Raw genomic sequence first — 21,557 nt, 5'->3', positions numbered from 1 at the left:
ATCAAGGGTCAGGCTGCAAAGTGATACGCGGAATCCCTTTTCCCTGAGTTTGATTGTCTAAGTTTTGCTGATGGTTTTAAATGCTGAGCCATGGTCAATGATCAACAGCTCGTAGATGTTCTTCGGGTCTAACACAGAGTTGGGGTGGGGGGGAGGTGCACTGAGATGGCATTTACTGTTGACCTGTTGTGTTGTGATGCTAGGTGAATTGGAGTGGGTCTACGTCCTTCTTGAGGCAAGTAAAAAAATTATAGTTTGCATGTCCAGCATTAGAGTATACTTATAAATGTCTGATGTGTGAACATTTTTTACGACCTTCCATTAATAATGTATTTTATTATTACTGCCCAAGAGAGCAGTGGAGGCTGCACTGAATGATTTTACTGTCTCGTGGCACTAACAGAATCATTAAGTTTGCAGATGACACAACAGCAGTTTGATATCCTCAACCACAAGGATGAGTCAACCAAAAGAGAGGAGGTTGATAGACTTGTACAGTGGTGCAAGTGCAACAACCTGAGGCTCAACATGGATAAGTCTAAGGAAATGATTGTAGACTTGAGGAGGACGAAGGGACCAATCCCCATTACAAATCAATGACTCCGCTGTTGAGAGAATGGGGTGCACAAAGTTGCTCGGTTAAAAGGTGACCTATCCTGGACCCACGATACCTCCTCGTTACTCAGGAGGTTTCTACGGTGCCTACACTTCTAAGGAGGTTGAGGGCTTCTAGTCGCCATCCTATAATCAACGTTCTAGGAGCATAATCCTGGATGGATGCATCACACTGTGGTATGGTAGCTGCAAAGGATCAGATCGGAGGTCAGTAGAGAGGGAGATTAAGACTGTTGAGAAGATCTCTGGGGTCTGACTTCCCTCTATCAATGACATCTTCAGGGTGTGGGGCTGAAAGAGGGCTCAAAGAATCATTGAGGACCCTTAGCATCCAGCCTGCAGTATTTTAATATAAAGTATGAGAAAATGCCAGCAAACATAAGAACAAAAGAGAGGGGGTGCTTGCCGGCATCTTCTCATACTGTAATTTGATGAAGGGCTCAAGCCCAAAATGTCAGTTATGTAGCTTTCCCTTTGCTACCTAAAGGACACTGTTTGATCTGCTGAGCTTCTCCACCATTGTCTTTTTTACTTTAACCATGGTGTCTACAGAATTTTGTGATTATTTACTATAGAGTATGGAGATACAACGAGAAAAAGATCAATTAGTATAAAGCAAGTGCAGCACAAGAGCACTAAAGGGGGATTCATTCAGGAGTCTGGTGGTTTGGGGTTTAAAAAGAACTGTTTCAGCCTGTTTGTGCTTGATTTTACCCTTGAGCCTTGTGTCTGACAGGAAGAGAAAGTGTTCATCACGCATTTGGGTCTTCAGATGGCTGCCTTTCCTTAATGTAGATGGAAATGATGGAAGGGAGCAAATGTATTTTTATCCTGAGCCATTATGATCATCTGGTTGCAACTTCAGGTCTATTTCTGTGGAAAATCAAAAATTGCAGATGTTTGAAATCTGAAATAAAGCAGAAAAAAATTAGAAACACTTAGCAAGTCAGACAATGTCTGTGGGGGAAAAAAAACAGAGTTAATATTTAACATCAAAGAACCTTCAACATAACCAGGCAGTGAGAAAACAAATTCATTTTGAATTTAAGGATGGGAAGGAACGTGCAGGACAAAGGAAGCTAAAATCAAAGGAACAAGCCTGGAAATTTCCAGTAGCTCAGGCAATACCTGCAAAAAGAGAGAAACTGAGTCAATATCACAGATTGATAACTTTACAGCATAACTATAAAGTTAATTTCAGAAAACTTTTTTTTTCTTTTGGCATCAGACAGTCTAAAGTGCTGGATACTTGACCATTTTATTTCTCGGTTTAAGTTCAGCAACAACTCTGATGTATATTTTGTTGTACGTGATGGTCTTAAGTAGAGATGACAGAAATTTTTTTAAAAATCAATTAATTTATTATTATTATCTTCAGTCAATGGTCTTTGATATTTTATGTGTGGTTTGCTGTCAGATTTTTTGCATTTAAATTCAATATGTCAAAAACAATATTTAATGCAAAGTTAAAAATAGTTTAACAAGCATATGATAAAATTTTGACAAAAACTAGTAGTGATATTTTTTAGAACTTCAATTTATATTTGTCTGCCCCACTCACCATAAACAAACAATGATTTAAGCAAACTCGGTGCAGCTCAATAAAATGTTTGTTTCAGTTGCAAATTTTTGAGACTAATTTGAAAATTAGTTTTCTGAAACCTCTTTGTGTAACTCTGCTTTCACAGTCACAATTGTGAGAAAACACAGCAACAGATGGACTCATTATTTACATCAGCTGTTCGCAACCATTTTTCAGCTACAGCCTTCACAGGACGCTGCATGTAGTTTGTGGGCCCCCTTCCCAGTGATGCAGTACAGTAAAGTTTTGGTTTATTCCATACTTCCCTCCTGCTGACTACACAAAAAAAAACATATGTTACATGAGGTGAAAAGAAAACAAGGCTTTTACTTAAATGGCTTGTTTAGATTAGGCTGCTCAACAACAGAACTGTCCAGCTGTTAATAAAACAAGAGCATACTCTCACAGGATGAAATCAAATAGGATGTTCACTCTTTAATTGTAATTGAGTTGAGCTTCTTCCTAAGTGCACGTTTTGAATGAAAAGAAAATTAAGACAGAGCAAAATATTTAATAAAAATCCCATTTTCTGTCATAAATAGTGTTGTTATTACTGCTGAACAGGCACTGGGAAACATTTATTCATGCCCCCAAAGTCCATTTCAGCTTACAGTGGGTTGAAAATAGCCTAATTATTTTATTTTGTAACAGGTCTGCAGAATTTTCTGGGGTTTTTTTTTGCCTCTTTGTTTTTCTAGGTTACGTGGTGAGCTTTCAACAATGCAAGTTGGTTGGGATGGACACATAGCACAGATCTCCAAGGACACTGTTGCTAAGGACATGCAAATTAAAATGTTGCAGGACCAGGATTCAAAGCTGAGAGCTGAGATGGCAAGGCACAAAGAGGACGTGGAAAAGTAAGCTGCTTTGTCTTTCAGCTATGAGATGGCACCTCTTCCTTTTTTGAAATAAAGCCCTTTTAGATATTTTTGAAATGCCTAGAATGTTTACAACACTACTGAATTAAAATTACTATTCCATGAAACACTAATTAGAATATAAAATAAAAACTTTTTTTGTAATAAACTAATCAAAGCTATCGAGATAATTTGTCTATCATGGTCAGAGAATTTACTCTTAGAATTTTGTCTCTATAAGGTCGAATGGCACAGACAGGGAGGATGTTGCTTTATTAAAATTTAAGAAAATAAAAAGACCCTTTCTCCTGTTTTGAAGTTCAGTGATGAAACTCTACAATCGGAAATGTTCTGCTGTGAATTGGACATTTAATCTAGAGGGATATGATTAAGTAGTTGGAGAAAGGCAAACTAACTCTGCAATTTGTCTATTTCCCATATTTTGTGCTGGCATTGAAGGAGGCCATTCAGCTTGACTAGTCTGCCAGCACACAGAGAACAAACACATCACTTTCATTAGTAAAACACGAAAGTTTGCAGACACTGTGAAAAACCCGCTGCTGGAGAAACTCAGCAGGTCAAACAGTGTCCTTTATATAGCAAAGATGAAGATGGCTCAAGCCCAAAATGTCAGTTATGTTATATCTTGATGAAGGTCTCAAACCCAAAACATTCATTATTTAACTTTACCTTTGTAATATAAAGTACATTTTTGACCAGCATATCACTTACATTCCCCAATTATTTTCTTGTAACATTTCTCAAGTGCACATTGTTACGAGCCTAAAGGACCCCAAAACCCAGCAGCAATAGACATTCACCAAGACAAGTAGTTTTTAAAACAAAAGTTATTTTTAATCAACTTTAAACATGAAAACAGAATCAAAATTTAATTTATCTAACCTAAATTAACCCCCTTCTAATTCTAAGCGCACGTGTATGTAATGTGTGTGTAAATTTAAGAAAAGTTCTTTGGTTCGCAGTTCAATTAGCACCTACTTGTTAAATGTGCATCACATTCTCCAGATATCCTGCAATGTTGTTGAATATGAATTCTTCAGTCTTTCAAATAAGATCTGTTGTAAAATGTGTGTATGTATGTATCCCACTAATCTTACCAAAATCCCAAATATTTATAACCTATTACAACATCAAATCCCCATCCATCTATGCTAGGGTTAATTTACAGCGGCCAATGTTATGCTAATCTTTCCTTTTTTGGAATGTGGAAAGAAGCCAGAGCACCTCATGGAAACAGGAAGATCTTGCAAACTCCACAGCACCAGGAGCCAGGAATTAATTTGGGTCACTGGAGCTGTGAGACAGTGGCAGTAGATGCTGCACTACTGTGAGGCCTACATTAAATATCCACCGTACCATCCACCATATTGTAAAATATATACTGTATTTTATTCTCTGTAGCACAATATAATGCATGGTATCTTTATAAAAAATTCTAATCAATCACCTGTATGGTTGCACATAGAAAGGATAGTTAATATTGTTAATATTGAATAGCCTGGGTGTACGCAGGAATAATATGATATACTTGCAATTTATAGTTAAAGAACAAAACAGTTACTAGGAAACCAGGAAATGCAGTCAGTTGGAACATCGTAGTGAAAATTTTAGATCATTATATCCAATGTTTTGAAGCAAATTGAGCCAGATCTGTGGGGTGGCATGGTGGGCGTAGGACTTGAGCCAGATATGTGGGGTGGCATGGTGGGCGTAGGACTTGAGCCAGATCTGTGGGGTGGCATGGTGGGCGTAGCAGTTGAGCCAGATCTGTGGGGTGGCATGGTGGGCGTAGCAGTTGAGCCAGATCTGTGGGGTGGCATGGTGGGCGTAGCAGTTGAGCCAGATCTGTGGGGTGGCATAGTGGGCGTAGCAGTTGAGCCAGATCTGTGGGGTGGCATGGTGGGCGTAGCAGTTGAGCCAGATCTGTGGGGTGGCATGGTGGGTGTAGCAGTTTAACCAGATATGTGGGGTGGCATGGTGGGCGTAGCAGTTGAGCCGGATCTGTGGGGAGGCATGGTGGGCGTAGTAGTTGAGCCGGATCTGTGGGGAGGCATGGTGGGCGTAGCAGTTGAGCCAGATCTGTGGGGAGGCATGGTGGGCGTAGCAGTTGAGCCAAATCTGTGGGGTGGCATGGTGGGCGTAGCAGTTTGCGCAACAAACTGTGTCAGCGATTGGGATTGGGTTCAAATCATGTACTGTCTGTAGTACAGTCTGTAAGGAATTTGTACATTCTCCCCATGTCTGCGTGGGTTTTCCCTGGGAGCTCTGGTTTCCTCCCACCTTTTGAAACGTACCAGGGATATGTTAATTCAGTGTAAATTGGCATGGGCTCAAGTGCTGAAATGGCCTGTTACTGTGCTGTATGTCTATATTTAAATAAAATTATACCATTTTGATAAAGATATATCCACTGTAACCTTTCTTAAAAATTGCATGAAACAGGCAGATTGTGATACCAGTCATTTATGCAAACCGAATTTGATAGCAGTGAACACAATACTGTTAATTTATTACAGATTTAGCAGCATAAAAATGCCCAACAAACCCCAAATCTCCACACACACCACGTCTTTTGAAAGGAATATCTGGTTTACTGGCTTGTTTTTTTTTGTTGATTTCATAGAATTCACCATAGAATCATACAAGCATGGAAAAGATCCTTGGCCCACCAGGTTCATGTTGTTGGACAAGACCTATCTAAACTAATCCTAGTTTTCACCACTTGGCCTTTATCTTTCAATGCCAAAAGTTTCTCCAAACTTTTGCTGTGATTCCACAAGTGTTTTGTACTTTTTAAATTTTTTTTTTATTGCAAAACTCAACAAGAAGTGGTGTAACAGGTGTTGAATAGTTGACTGACTTCTAGACTTCTGCACAACCAGCTATTCTCCAACAAATGTAATGATGGAGGGCAGATAGAGGTGGGAAGCTGCCAAAATCATGACTACTAAGGAAAGAAATGTGGTCATGCTCAATGGAAGGGGTGAGAAAAATCATGGGTCTATCTGGGTGGAGATAGGTGGAATCTGAAGACAAATCATTGTGCTAATTGCAGAAGTAGGAGCTGCAGACATTCTGCAGGAATATTACTTTAACGTGATATTTGACATGGTCAGGATAGAGGATGATACTTACTCGAGGCTATCACGTAATTTTCATTGATTCCTTTATGCTCCCCTTTCTCTGCATTGTTCTACTTTCCACTCTTATTCTGTCCATTAACCAACCTCTGTGTCCACTCTCCTCATTTCTTATCTCTCCCTACTCCGTGCACATAATTTTTCCAGGGACGGGTGATACACAAAAAAACTCTCAAGGAGACACATAATGGGTTGAACATTTCAAATGACTGAAAAAATGATGATGGTGGAGACCAAAAGCTGAGTTAAGGAGTTTCCTGTCACCCCCCAAACATTTCTCATATGATGAAATATATTAGTACATAATATATGAGAAATGTTTAAGGGTGAATTAAAGTAGAAAAAGAGGGTTAAAGCAAAAGGGCTTTGGGACGGTGAGATCTAAACAAAATGAGATTATGCAAGGTGGTTATCAGGAAGCTGAAATTAACAGGAGAAGGTCCATATTAAAGGAAAAATACAAGGTGCAGTAAGATCCCTGTTATCCAGCACCAATGGGGATTGGTAGATGTCGGATAAATGTATTTTCACATTGCTTGAGACTTAGAATGCCTAACTAATATACCTGCATTAAGATTAAACAGTTTAAAAGACAAAAACTATACTGCACAGGCATAAGGAGAAACTTTAAGAGAGTCATCCCAATGGTGAGTGACATAAACCAGCTCTTCATCCTGGACGACGCCATTACTGTTTCACACAACTTTATTCAAATAGCTGCTACAAGCAAAACATGACCAATGGACTCCACTGGCTGAATATTTGCTCCCATCTTCACCAAATATTTATGTGTTACTTCACAGAACATTTACTTTTACAGTTTTAAATGCATATTTTTTACCTATTATTTTATTTTATTTTATTTTTAAAATTTATTTTCCTTTTATTTTTGCCAGTTGCTTGAGGTTGCCCAATTGCTTAAATTCCAGATACCAGGTATTTCAATTTAAAATATTAGGATATCTGAAACAAGAGTAGGAAAGATGAACAAATCATACTTGGCACAAACTGTCAAGGTGAACAATTCTGAAGTTGTCAGGATCGATTCCCATGAGATTTTTTTTCTTTTCTATAAGACCAACTGTCAGTTACAACTCTCAAAAACATTCGTCAATAATTCTTTTTCCTCAGTTCTTGCATTGAAAATGTTTTGGATTTTGCAGTTGTAACTAACAGTACAGGAAAGAATGATTTGATGGAAGGCCTTTAAAAAGATACTATGAAATTATTTAACAATTAGAGTGAGTGGTTTGACATTAACGCAAGATTCAAGATTCAATTTATTGTCATAGTGTAATAGAACATTGTCCTATTACATGAAATTTCTTTTAGCCTGCTGCAAGGCAGACAGATTCGCCACCGCCAGAAATTGCTAAGCGTCTCTTACATTTCTTACAGTTATAGAAAGAGAAGCAAAAGAGAGGTCCCCCCAGAGTCACCGAATGTCCGTAGATTTGCCTCCAGCGCTTCCGCAGCCTCACAGAGTCCAGTCCAAACCATTGGCAACCCAAGTTTCAGATCTGAATCTCTGACATGGTCTGGGACCCTGCGGCGCCCTCAGCACCCCCTCATATCCCAGTTCCGATACCTGATACTCCTCCAGCCAGTTCAAGCCAGTCTCCAGCAGTCGGTAGCCCGGCGCGAGTCTCCCAACTGCGGTCTCTAGCAGCCCACAGCTTCCATGCGTTCCTCATGTTAAGTAGCCAGAAGCCCACCGCTTGCACTGGGCCCCTCAGCCGCAGAGTTTCCTCACTGGTCTACCGCTGTGGTCACAGTCCTGTGGGTCGTCTCTTCCTCTTCTCCTTCTCAGACGGGGTGGTGATCTTCCCGGCCTGTGCTGCCCAGCTCCTGTCCTCTGCTTCCCCTTGTGGCTGTTGCCGATTAATAGGCATCGCCACCTTGGGTGCAGATCCCAAGGTCGCAGGATCTCAAAGAAAACCATTGTTGGCTCCCGCAACAGGCTGTTCCAAGCCTGTGCAGAGCCGATGGCAGGCGACTGGATGGCTGGACCCTGCTGTAGCACTGCATCCTCGCTCCATCACTCCCCGCAGATCTGTACCCGTGGCAGCTCTAACTGATGTGGACTGAAGATTGGTTAATGGACAAAAATAGGAATAAACATCATTTTCTGGTGAAGGTTATGACCGATGGGTTGCTGCAGGATCCATGCTGGGGCTCTGGTTGTATCATGAGGGAATAGGATAATTTGTCCATGGAATCAGGGAACATGAGAGAGATTCCTTAATGAATACTCATCAATATTCATTAGGAGGAGGACACAACCTGCTGGACAGACTCAGTGGGTGAAGCAATGGTCAGTGTTGTGGGCCAGAATCCTTCTTCAGGGCTGAGTGTAGAGGTGAGAGAGCTGGAATAATGAAGTTAGGGTGAGAGGGGTAGGACTGGGGCCAGTGGCGGATTGGTGGATCACGGAGAGCCAGTAGACTGGAAAATGCCAGAGAGAAAGAGAGGTGGAGGAACTTGAAGTTGATGATGGGTCGGGACAAAGGCTGCCAGAGCTGGAATCTGATAAGACAAGAAATTCAAGTTTATTATCATCTAACTATACATTTACAACCAGATGAAACTGTGTTTCTCCAGACCTCAGTGTACTCATATACGTGCAAAATACGCAGCACATAATAATCATATATAAACAGAAAAATATAATCTAAAGTAAATATGCAGACATGTTGCTGAATAATTTACTTGTTTCATTTATAGAAGACCCAAGGTTATAGAATACCATTAATCAATCTCAGCCTGTGGGAAGAAGCCTGGCAGTCTGATTTTGATTCTCCTGTTCCTGCTACCTGATAGTAGTGAGTCAAGGGTACTGTTTGGTGGATAGTGGGGATCCTCAATAATTCTTTGAGCCCCAATTAAGCAACGGTCCCGGTGAATGTCATCAATAGAGGAAAGGGAAACCCCAGTGATCTCAACTATTTTAATGATCCTCTGAACTGACTTTCAGTCCAATGTTTTGCAGCTACCATACCACACAATGATGTAGCTCGAGAGCACACTCTCATATGTGCTTCTGTAAAATATTGACAAGATAGGGACCTGTAGCCTTGTCCACCTCAACCTCCTTGGGAAGTGTAGGTACTGCTGTGCCTTCCTAACTAATGAGGCGGTGTTGTGGGTCTAGAGAGTGGCAAGAGTGCTATAATAAGAGTCCAGGTGGAACTGAAAGAGGAACTAAGGGGAGAAGAGGAACAAACCAGAGGGAAGGAAATGAGAATGGAGAGTGGGTTGGTTGGTGGTGTGTTGGAATGGGGACATGTATGGGGAGGGTAAAGAGGAGGGGAAAAGGGAAGAATGGAAGTAGTTTAGAAGAGGAGAGAGGGGATGCGTTACCTGAATTTGGAAAATAAATTGTTCATACCATTTTTGTAGAATACGAGATATTGTTCCTCTAGTTTACATTAGCTTCACTTTCCAGCATATGAAGCCTCAGATTTCAGATTTATTGTCAGAGCACATACATGACATCACATACAATTCTTGAGATTCCTTTTTCCTGCGGGCGCAGTAGAATTATCTTAATTGGTAGTACAAAAATAAACTGTATACCATGTAAATGCATAAACAGACAATGAATGTAAACTAACTGCAGTACAGAGAGAACAAAGAAAATCAATCATTAAGGTGCACAAGTAAAAGTTCTTAAATGAGTCTCTTATTGGAGCAGCAGATATTGTGGGGGACTTTAATATGCACATAGACTGGGTGAATCAAGTTGGCCGAGGCAACCTTGAGAAGGACTTCATAGAATGCACACATGATAGCTTTCATCAATAGCATGTTACTGAACCCACAAGGGAACATGCTATCTTGGATCTTGTCCTGTGCAATTACCAGGTAAAATTAGCAATCTTGTAGCTTCTCATGCAAATGGAGGTTTGCAATAGTCTGGTCTAAAACGGTGTGTTATGCCTGAACAGGGTAAACTACAAGGGGATGAGGAAGGAGTTGGCCAGGGTAGACTGGGAGCGCAGGCATATATGGAGGCACGGCTGAGGAACAGTGGAAGCCTTTAAAAGATTTTTCATGGTGCTTAACAAAGTATATTCCAGTTAAAAGCAAAGACTGTAAGGGTGGAGACAGCCAACCTTGGATAACTAAGGAAATAAAGAAAGTCATCAATTTAAAAGCTTGTGTGTACAAAGTTGCCAAGAGCAGTGGGAAACTGGAGGAATAGGAAAACTTTAAAAGGCGATAAAGAGAGGGAAGGTAAGACTGGGAGAAAAGATGAGCACAAAATATAAAAACGGACAGGGTAATTTTTTATAAATACATGAAGCTCAAAAGGGTGGCTAAAATAAAGGTTGGTTCCCTGGAAGATGAGAGGGAGAATTGATATTGGGTAATGAGAAAATGGCTGAGGCTTTGACTAATTATTTTGTGCCAGTCTTAATGGTGGAGGGCATGTTGAACATGCCAAAGAGAGATGTGATGGGAGGTGAAGTCCTGGATGAAATAGTTATCACTAAAGATGTAGTACTCAGAAAAATTGAGGGTCTAAATGCAGAAGTCCCCTGGTCCTGATAGAATGCATCCCAGGATACTGAAATAAATGGCAGAAGTTATAGTAGAGTCTTTTGTGATAATTTACCAAAATTCTCTAGACTCTGGGCAAATCCTGGTGGATTGGAAGACATCAACTATCATGTCACTATTCAAAAAAGGATGTCGGAAAAAGACAGAACTATAGGCCAGTTAGTTTAACATCTGTGGTTGGGAAAATGCTTGAAGCTGTCATGAAAGAAGAAATAGCGAGGCATCTGGAATAAAATGGATCATAAGCCTGCACAGCATGGATTCAGCAAAGTCAGGTCCTGTTTGACAATTTTTTTGGAGTTCTTTCAGGATATAATGAGCGTGGTAGATCGAGGGGAGGCGATGGACATTGTTTACCTGGATTTCCAGAAAGAGTTTGATAAGGTGCAGCCCAATGACGTATAGAAGTAAAGATAGATAGAGTTTGGGGTGATGTATTAGCATGGATAGAGGATTGGTTAACCAATAAAAAGCAGAGAGTTGGGATACAGGGGTGGTTATCAGTGGTGAGTGGTGTGTCACAGAGTCACTGCTAGGCCTGCAACTGCTCAAGATATACATAAAAGATCTGGAAGAGAGAGTAATGTATGGAAGTTTGCAGCTGACACTAAATTGAGTGGAAAAGCAAATTGTGCAGAGGATACAAATAGTCTGCAGAGAATATGGATAGGTTAAGTGAGTGGGCAAGGGTCTGGCAGGTAGAGTACAATGTTGGCAAATGTGAGGTTATCCACTTTGGAAGGAAAAATGGAAGATAGGAATATTACTTAAATGGCAAATCATTGCAGCATGCTTGTGCATGCATTGCAGAAGGTTGGTTTACTGTGCAGCAGGCTATCAAGAAGGCAAATCCTTCATTAGGAGCAGGGAGGTTATGCCACATCTGGAGTACTGCATGCCATTCTGGTCTCCTTGCCTGAGGAAGGAGGTACTGGCTTTGAAGGCAATACAGAGAAGGTTCACCAGGTTGATTCCAGAGATGAGGGGGTTAGCCTAAGAAGAGAGATTCAGTCCTCTGGAACGACTTGCTGGAATTTAGGAGAATGAAAGGGGATCATTTGAAAACATAATATAATAAAAGGCAGAGTTAAGATCAAGATAAATAAGTTGTTTTCATTGGTGGGGAAAACCAGAACTCAGTGACATAGCTTCAAGATCCAGGATAGTAGATTTAGGACTGAGATGAGGAGGAACTGCTTTTCCCAGAGGGTAGTGAATCGATGGTATTTGCTACCCATTGAAGCAGTGGCGACCTCAATAAATATATTGAAGACCAGGTTTTTATTTGGTAGGGTAATTAAGGGATACAGGGAAAAGGTAGGTGGAGATGAGCCTATCGATCTCTTTGAATGGTGAAGCAGGCTCGATGGGCCCAGATGGCCTACACCTGCTCTATTTCTTATGTTATTCTGAAATAGAAGAACTGCAGTGAAAATTAAAGACCCAGGATTGTGAGTTTATTATATGCAGAGATGTTAAGAAGAATTGGCCTATATTTTGAAAAATGGGAGATGATCCTATTGAAACGCACAATTTTTATGGAGCTTGGTAAAGTCAATGTGAAATTAATATTTCTCTTGGCTGAATTGTCTAAAACCAGACATTTTTCTCATCAGGACCGAACTGAAATAAATTTCTTCACCTAGTGGGTAATAAGTCTTTGGAATTCTCTGGTCAAGATAATTGTGAATGCTCAGTCATTGAATATACAAGTATATTCAAGATAGAGATTAATACTCAGTGTGCCTATTTTCAGGGACTACCAACAGGCACATATACTCTGTGTCCCCGTTTTCCGGGACTGGTTTTATATCCAGCCCCAGCTGGGTCATACCGATGTTTGTATTGTAGTTTACCCAGTGTGGTGCTACCACCATGAATATAGATGTATTTATGTTTGTAGTGTCTGGGCTGGCCTGCCCCCTGAACCTGTGACTCCTCCCTCCCAGATATCCCCATAAAGGCTGTTACACCCAAACCCCTCCCTCAGTACCTGCCTTGGAACCAGGCCAGCAACATGAAAGGGGATTCAAGCCTATTAATCACAATTCTCTGTCTTATTGTGGTTAATTGGTAGTACACCCACGGACTCTTTATTAAACATTAAATATCAAGGCAGTGTGGGAAAAGTGGCCCAACACCCTACCCTGCTTCTTTTTCTTATGATGTTATTTAGATACAAACAGCAACTTGTCCAAGCATCAGAGAGGGAGCGAGGTCTGGAGCAAATGAAAGTGCAGGCAGAGCTGGATTGGCAACAACGCTGTGAAGAGATAGAAAGAAGTCAGTACCTGAAATCAGAAGAACTTATTCAAAGCCTGAGCCAAGCTCGTGATCAGGTAAGTCAAAGAAAATTAAATTCCGGTTTCTAACTTTCTTTTCACATCAAATCTCACTCGAAGTATTTGAGGCAGACCCCAGTTAATTTCGGGATATCTTTTGAAGTGTTGTTACTTGTATCAGATAGCACCATTCTACATGTGTTCGACAAAAAAATGTACAGTGAGAACATTTATAGAGGCAATCAAGAATCAAATGTTTATGGCATTATCATTATATGAAGACATTTTTCATTTTTTTCAAGTCTTGATCCAGCATCTTCAAGTTTTGGAAAGTGATTGGTCGTGTAATTTTTTTTGTAGGTTACAGCAGAACTACGAGAAAAGGAACGCAAACTACAGGAGCTGGAGACATTTGCTCAGGCTTTGACCTTGGAAAGAGACCAAGCAATAGTTGCGCTACAGAAGCATGGTGTTTTTCCAGAACGGGATTCTCAGGTAAAAAAATGTTTATTTTTAATGTAATGCATTATCATGTGGTCTCTTCTGGATTGAGAAATCCAAACACAGATTAGGAGACCACTGCAGAATTCCTCCACTTCGGTTCACAAGGGTGAACAGGAGGCTTCATGTATCATTCATCCTGACCTCTGTGTTCGGCTTCTTTTCTTTTTCTAATGACGTTCAGGGTAGCTCAAGGAACTTCTTCCAGTGTGGCACATTCTAGACCAGGACTGAATAAATATTTTCACATTATCAACATTTTCCTTCACATTTCCACCATTCATATTTTTCCCCTCTTCTGATGTTTTAGATTTAATTGGACTCAGCTTATTTACACCTCTTCCAGATGTGTCTTTGCCACTCTCTCAGCGACATCATGACGATTTGTTTCATTCTGTTTCTTCCTGAATTTAACCAATCATTTTTTTTCTTACTTCCCCTAGCAACTTTCACTGCAATTTAAATGTATTGTTTCTAACTTCGTTTAGTTTTGGTGAAAGATTATCAATCAAAAAGTTAATTCTGTCTTTAGTAAAAACACAATGCTGGAGAAACTCAGCAGGTCAAACAGTGTAGTTTATGTAGCAAAGGTAGATACATAACCAACATTACGGGCTTGAGCCCTTCATCAAGGTATGTCTATCTTCTTTCTTTCCACAGATGCTGCCTGACTTTATGTATGTCAGTATTTATTTCAGATTTCCAGCTTCTGTAACATTTAACTTGGGGATTTTCTATCAGAACTGGGAATAGGTGTTGAGTCATACGTTTTCAGACTCAGGAAAAGAGCTGAAAAAAACCTAAAGAGTAAAGAACAACTTCTGTGAATGTGTAGGGGGGGATAAAGGGGAGATTAAATGTCAGTTGGTGATAGTTCAAGGTAACAAAAAGCCCCCAACAGCTAAAAATCAAAACAATGATGTGACATTACTAAAATTAATCTGAGAGAGATGTTGGCAAAATATTAAGTCTGCCCACAGGATACAAATCAACAGGCAGTGCAAGAATAAAAATAAATATGCGAGGGATCGTGTTACAATAAAACAAAGTATTAAAAGAGGGAAGTGCAAATATATAATGCAAGATGTGTTTTACTAATGATAGGTCAAGGAACAGTGGCTTCAATGCTACTTATTTGATCTCTTTAATTCACTTATCCCTTGAAATGTGCATGTACTCTTTCTGACATTAAAGCAATGTTGACTAACAAAATTCTGAATTATCCAATAATTATAACTAGGCCTGCATATCTGAGATAATTCGTTATTTGAGAAAACAAATAATGGCACTAAATGAATAAAGTGATTGTGTGATTAAAATGTTTGAAGATCAAATTTTATGGGGAAATTAGATCAAACCGTGGTGTAAGACACCTCATCACCTGGTGTGCTAACACAGGAATCAAGGATCACCGAAAAACTATGTCAGCTTGGGTGAACCGACCAGATAACCACATGGTAAGTATGATGTTGTAAACCACAAAGACAGCCAGCCTGCTTAGAACTGGAGAAGAGAAAAATAGTGAGGGGAGACATGCATATAAACTAAATAAAATTAAAAATAATAGAAAAACAGCAATTGTTTTCATTATTGGGTGAAAATGAATTGCTGGAGAATTTTGCCCTGTACAGGTATCCTCAACGTACAACCTACGCGAGTTACATCCACCTGTACATACGACCAAAATTTAAAAAAAAATACTGTACATATGGTGAGATTCTTCATTAAAGGTTCATTTGTTGAAAATGTTTTTGAAAAATTGCTTTAATACCTCATTAAGACATGCGAATCTGACTTATGACCAATCCAAGTTATGACCAATCCTTTGGTCCCAGTTAGTCAGAAGTTGAGGGCTACCTGTACCTTGAAACAGATAGAATGACATTGCCATCTGGTGGTGAGATTTCCCTAAACAAAGAGCTGAAAATAACCCAAAGGCTTCTCCGATAAATTTGAATGAATTGAAAGTCTGCAGATACTGTGATTGTAGTAAATGCACAAAATTGTTGGAAAAACTCAGCGGGTCCTGCACCATCCACAGGAGGCAAAGATGTATAACCAACATTTCAGGCCTGAGCGCTCTTCATCAAGGTCCCTTGATCATAATATATATATAGACATTATGCCCTTGGCAGTTTAAATGAAAATCATCTTTTAATATCTCTGTGGGTGATTGATTATACCTTTCAAAATCCTGATAATCAGATTTAAATATTCAGAAGCACTGAATTTCCTGCAATCTCTGTAATCGCCTCCAAAATACTCTAAACTTTTACAGCAAAAAATTGATACTGCTAGATAGTAGGCCGAGTTGAAAGTATATGACCAAGCCTACCTTATTGTTACCACTTGGTGACTAAAATATTTGAGATTTTTCTGGGGATTTTATACTGCAATTTACTAAAATCCCAGTCTTTCTGTGCAGTATTTGATGGACAGCTTATTTTGTCCATTTTAAGTTTTCTCTTGGAGATTTCACTTTACAGGTACCTACAATTTTAAATTGCATGAACTTAGGATAATTCTGAGAAACTGAGGGGACAAGCTCATTAGGCATCTTTAAAGCTGCCATCATGAGCTCAGCATTATCACACCATTAAAATTCACGATGCCCCGTGTCTTTAAGCAGCATCCAGGATTGTTGCATTTGTATCAAACATGTTTCACTACTGCATGAAACAAATAACCTCTCATCTGAGTTGCCCAACTTGGTCAATTAACTCTTTTTGTAGGAGGATGCCATTAACAAGATCCATATAACGTACTGTCACCATTTTGAGAATGCTGCTTTCTAGCTGAAACAAAATCATTCTTTTAGTGCACAGCTGGTGTCACATGCAAAGCACTACATTATGCTTGTAAATGCATACTATTCAGGCAGTTGTTGTTATTCTTTTGTTTTAAGATGGTCCCAAATGTCAAAGCTATTCATAAATCAAAAATATGTCTGGATAGCTGATTAATGACGAGGCCTGCCTTCTGCCCCAGTGTCTGATGACATTGTAATCTGCTGGTCCCTTAAGTGCTCCTATGTACTGCTAATCTGTTCTTATCCCTATTTTAGCCCCAAGGTAGTGTATTGAAATATTAATATAGATGATGTACGTATGTTCAGGAGTGAAACTTGAGCCTGTGGCTCAGATGCAAGAACCTAGTCAAAAGGGTCATATTACCATCCATGACCATGATATATGGTAAAACTCTAATGCCTTTGTGCAATAGATAATAAAGTGTGATAATCGACAAAAATGCCATGGAGGAATGTCAGTGAGGTAACTCTTTACATCAAAGATGGTTTCCCAGGTTTTAATAATGTGCCATTCAAATGTTTAAAATAGCTTTGGAGAAAGTTGATTGCAAATAAAAGTTTTAGATTTTTTTTAATGTATACCAAAAGGCCTTGGAGTTGTCCAAAAATCCAATGAAAGACATGAATATTCTCCATTAAAAGTATGGCCTAGAATTTGCTATGTTTGACTGACTGTTACATTTGGGAATTGTTTAATATCAGTGTCACATTTGGTTAAGCCCCTATTGTTATGCTAAACTGCTCATCAGTAATCTTGTAGCTGGCTGTAGAGCAATGTCAGTGCAGGGCTTGCCTTCGAAAAGAAATGTGTACTACAGAAGGAAAAATAAACAATACTGAAAGATTCTCTATTCTGGGTCTTTTATTTCTTTGGTCTTTCTTTCATTTTTTTTAATCATTTGTTATTTCTCACTTTTCTATCTCCATTATAAAGGTCTTGCTCCATCTCTGTCATATGGACTTTACATCATTCACAACTGTGGCAAGCTGTGCTGGATTGCTTCTCAGACAGGATATTTTGACAATGTCACAGAATTTGCTGTATCTCTTTCTGAAGCTCAAAGAATGTAGCGTCTACTCATGGACAGTTGTCGCTTTCGCCCAATAAACTTAAAGACATTTGTACCTCTGATGTATTAATTTCATTGCACAGAGGCTTTGACTTGCTTGTCTTGCAGCTATTTCTCAATTATGAAAGAAATGTATTCCTGAAAAAAATTAATTAAGTAAAACTAAATTTTCATGATTTGAATGTTATGCGCATTAGGGTTCATTTTGATACATTTTATGCCTTTAGGCTGTGGGTGGCACACTATTTGTTTGTAGAGAAAAATACTTCAAAGAATTGAAGATATTAACCCCCAAAGAGACAATAGGGTCATCATAAAAATGTGTAAATCAAATATTTGTAATTCAAGGACTGACTGCATTTGGTTTATCTAATATGTGCAATCACCACATTTTATCTTCATCTCATCAGGTTGCCATACACCTGAAAGGAGGTGGGGATGATGCTGCGTTCCCTTCAGATATTATCCACAACCTCCAACAGCAGAACTTAAATCTACGAACAGTTATCACCCAAATGAGGAAAGAGATGGAAATCTTGAGTGACCAAATTCCTGCCAAAGTAGTTGATGACATAGGATCAGTCAAGAGTCCTAAAGAATCATCTAAAGATGTTATAACCCCAGGTTAACTATACATTGCTTATCTTTTTGTACAATCATATGAAAGAAAACAGCACATTCAAGATTTCAAATTAAATTAACATTACAACCGAATTTTGGTTCTTGAACTTGTTTTAGTTAAATGTTTCAACCAAACTGGTGGTGCTGCAGATTTCCAGGATTTCCTTTTGGCAAGGAAGGAAACATCTGCCAATCTGCTCATCTAATTGATGCTGAAAGAGGACAGGTTCTCTGCTGCCTTCATATTTGGCATTTCTAATTTGAGAAACCTACTGCATTATTCTCATTCTTAACTAGTTCATCAGTTATTGAACATGAAGCTCAAATCAGAATTTTTCAATATTCTGCTCCAAAACAATGTAAATACAAAACAAAAGTGTTGGAGATATCATCAGGATTCAGATAAAAAATAGTGGCCTAAAATGTTAACTCTGCTTCTCTTTTCAGCTGCTTCTTTCTTCCTTTCAACATATTTTTGTGGTTCTTGTTCAGATTTCTGCAGTGATGCAATATTCTTTTGAAAGGGTAGTTACTGTGTCCCTCAAACTAACATTGGTGTTTTATTGCAGAATATACTAAATCTTTGGAAGGCGAAGTTCATGAACTGAAACAGAAGTGCAGGAAGTTGGAAGATCAACTGGAGGACATTTTTAAAACTTCAAGCAACATAAGAGTTCAGCCTTTAGCACTCTCCGTTACTGCAGAGAATGCCTATCTGCAAAACCACACACGTACTTTGAATGAGACTATAGGTGAGAATGCTCCAACATTAGAAAAATTAGTCTTTTTGAAAAATTGGTGGTGGGGGGGGGGGGAAATAATCTGATTGCTATCTTAAATCAATATCAAACTTTGCACATCTTTGAAGTTAACAGAATCAAATGTTCAGAAGTGAGTACAACCAGTGCTAATGTTCTTACCAATGATTGAAGATGAATTATTTCCCAAGTAGGTCATAGATAAGGCAATTTTTCATATTTGAAAAGTGGCAACGACTCTCTATTTTGCTGGTTCATAATGTATTTTCACAAAGCCTTAATAAACTTTAATAACACCGTGAAAGTAGTGCACAGCAATGCTCTGTGTTTCAAAAGATACGCTCAGAATCTCCTTGGTGAAATTTAAGGCTGTAATCTTTCTCCAATCAGAAATTTGACTCAACAATGTACCTTAAAAACATGCCATTTCCTCCACTATTGCAGAGTTTTCACTTTATTTCCCCTATATTAGCTGGTCTTCGTGCTGAAAATATCTCAGTGGCTGCTGCAAAAGAGTATGAAGCCAGGATTGTGGACTTAGAGTCTTTGGTGACACAGCTCACACAACAGGTAATATTCTTTTGGAAAACAAAATGATACTTTATGTGGATGGGAACTTGCATCTGAACACATTCATAAATCTTCCTATCTGGTGGGTCATGCTTTCAAAACTACTGGCAGCCATGAACTATTACAAGAAAGTAAATACTGTAGTTATATTGTTTTGGTCACTGCCCAAATTAGTTCAAAGCCTCAAGCAATCAATGAAGTATTCTTTTGAAATAATTGTGAGAAGCTAACATTGGCCACTTGTGGAATTCATTTTCTCGAGTCAAGAAGATTGATAAATCGATTCAAGCGAAGTCAAGTTTATTGTCATCTGATTGCACAAGTACAACCCAACAAAACAGCGTTCTCCAGTCCTCAATGCAAAACATGCAGACGCACAACCAGACAGAACAAACATACATACATGTGCAGGACAAGTATCAGGGTCTCATAAACATTTACCTGGTCAATCGTATCCCTCAGAGAAAACATCTGGCAGCCTTTCCTAGACTGGTCCATATGTGAATTCAGTTCAAGACGAGTCAAGTTTATTGTCATCTGATTACATAAGTGCAATCCGACGGAAAAAGTGTTTTCCAATCCTCAATGAAAAACATGCAGGACCAGGCGTAACACACGTAGACAAACAATACATACGCAGGACAAGCATTCCTACATACAAAAGATTATTTCATAAATAGGAGTGTCTCAGGTGGTCAGTGTGAGCAGTTCCTTTGGTCGTTTGACATTCTCAGTGCCCGTGGGAAGAAGCTGTTCCTCAGATTGGCAATGTTTCTTCTGATACTTATCTACGTCTTTCCTGACGGGAGCAGTTGAAAGATGCTGTGTGCAGGGTGGAAGGGGTCCTCAATGAATTTGCACGCCCTGTTCAGACAACAACGCCGATAGGTCACGTCGATGGTGGGGGTGGGGGGTGGGGGGGGGGGTGGGAGACTCCAATGATCCTCTCTGCCACACTTATGGTCCTGTGGATTTATCAAGCAGCAATCATACAGTGATGCAGCGGCCAGAATTGTTGCAACAGAACTCCTGTAGAAGATTGATATATAGTTTAGTGTACTTTTAAGTCCTCTCTTATTCTTCATATAACAAAAGAATTTTCAGACTCTTTTATTGCAGGAATGGTTCACAAAAAATTGAAGTTCCCAATAAGTCACTGATTTTCTGAAGGATATGCTCATGAATGCTGTAAACCAGCGCACCCTTTCAAGGAGTAGAGAAATATTGAATGCAACTTGTGTATTTCCAGGCTTAGTTGTGCACATTCATACTTCAAACATCATACATCAAAATTTTGGCCATTATTGAATTAATTCTCAATTTGTGGTTGAATTTTCTTCTCCTCCTCCTGAAGACATCAGCTACTTACTGGGGTATAGTTCCAAAGCCAATATTCATTTCAAAGCCTGAAGTATGTTGGCAAGCCAAAGATGCAACAGCCTGGTTTGAACCCTCCTGAACTGACAGCATTTCCAGGAAACACGAGTATAGTCCTAATATGACCTTTGGCTGATTAATTTTGCCTTTCTTAACCCAGTGCATAGGAATATATGAAAAAGAACAGGAGTAGGCCATTCAGTAAGATCATGATGGTCTGAACTTGACTTTAGTTCAATTTCTTGCTCATTGCCTGTAGTTGACTCCCCTCCAGCCTTAAACATGTTTCGTGTTAAGTCTCAAAACATTTGAATGTAGCAGCATCATGTGTAGCCTAGTTGTACTCATTGTAGACTGGATTTGAATATGTCCTAACCATATGAAGGATCTTTTCTATAGACAGTTTTCTGAGGGATCTGGATTTTATCTTTGGCAATAAGCTGGAAAAGATGCTGATGGAAGGTTGCCGAAAAGATTCACAGGACTAGTCAGCTCTAATAATAAGAAGGTGGATAGGCTGGGACTTTTCTCACTGAGGTTGATAAAATCATGAGGACCATAGTTAAGGTTAATAGAGCCCTCTGTTCCCAGGTAGGGGATTCTAAAAGTAGAAGGCATTGATTGTAGGTGAAAGAAGAAAAATTTAACAGGAACCACAGGGTTAGCTTCTTCACACACAAATAGTGAATATGTGGAACAAGCTGTCAGAGCAAGTAGTAAAACCAGTATGGTGGTAACATTCAGATCAATACATTTATAAATGAAAGTTTGCAGGAATGTTGGGACCATGC

At 39.3% G+C, this 21,557-nt stretch overlaps 1 protein-coding gene and 2 long non-coding RNA genes across 11 annotated transcripts in view; 1 reads left to right on the top strand and 2 right to left on the bottom strand.

The window, feature by feature from the left end:
• The window catches only part of LOC138759576 (uncharacterized), a 91,621-nt gene that overhangs the window by 27,570 nt on the left and 42,494 nt on the right, over positions 1–21,557 (bottom strand). For both annotated transcript variants that reach the window (XR_011354958.1, XR_011354959.1), the window contains exon 2: positions 1,330–1,522. This is a non-coding gene — a long non-coding RNA (uncharacterized lncRNA). The remainder of the gene's footprint in view (positions 1–1,329; positions 1,523–21,557) is intronic.
• The window catches only part of ccdc57 (coiled-coil domain containing 57), an 81,190-nt gene that overhangs the window by 32,849 nt on the left and 26,784 nt on the right, over positions 1–21,557 (top strand). For 7 of the 8 annotated variants that reach the window (XM_069930222.1, XM_069930223.1, XM_069930224.1 and 4 more), the window contains 6 exons: positions 2,896–3,054; positions 12,955–13,117; positions 13,421–13,555; positions 17,851–18,064; positions 18,631–18,813; positions 19,292–19,389. In XM_069930222.1, coding sequence (XP_069786323.1) covers positions 2,896–3,054; positions 12,955–13,117; positions 13,421–13,555; positions 17,851–18,064; positions 18,631–18,813; positions 19,292–19,389 — 952 coding nt within the window. The remainder of the gene's footprint in view (positions 1–2,895; positions 3,055–12,954; positions 13,118–13,420; positions 13,556–17,850; positions 18,065–18,630; positions 18,814–19,291; positions 19,390–21,557) is intronic. The other variant, XM_069930225.1, reaches the window with a different exon arrangement.
• On the bottom strand, positions 6,912–13,110 carry LOC138759577 (uncharacterized). The gene is made up of 3 exons (XR_011354960.1): positions 12,925–13,110; positions 9,604–9,738; positions 6,912–8,741 (listed from the first exon to the last, which is right to left on the bottom strand). It is a non-coding gene; the product is annotated as an uncharacterized lncRNA (long non-coding RNA).

This window comes from Narcine bancroftii, chromosome 3 (genome assembly GCF_036971445.1).
Source record: "Narcine bancroftii isolate sNarBan1 chromosome 3, sNarBan1.hap1, whole genome shotgun sequence".
In the NCBI taxonomy this organism is placed as follows: domain Eukaryota; kingdom Metazoa; phylum Chordata; class Chondrichthyes; order Torpediniformes; family Narcinidae; genus Narcine; species Narcine bancroftii.
Note: the sequence above shows the minus strand (reverse complement) of the source record. Positions and strands in the feature narration are given on the sequence as shown.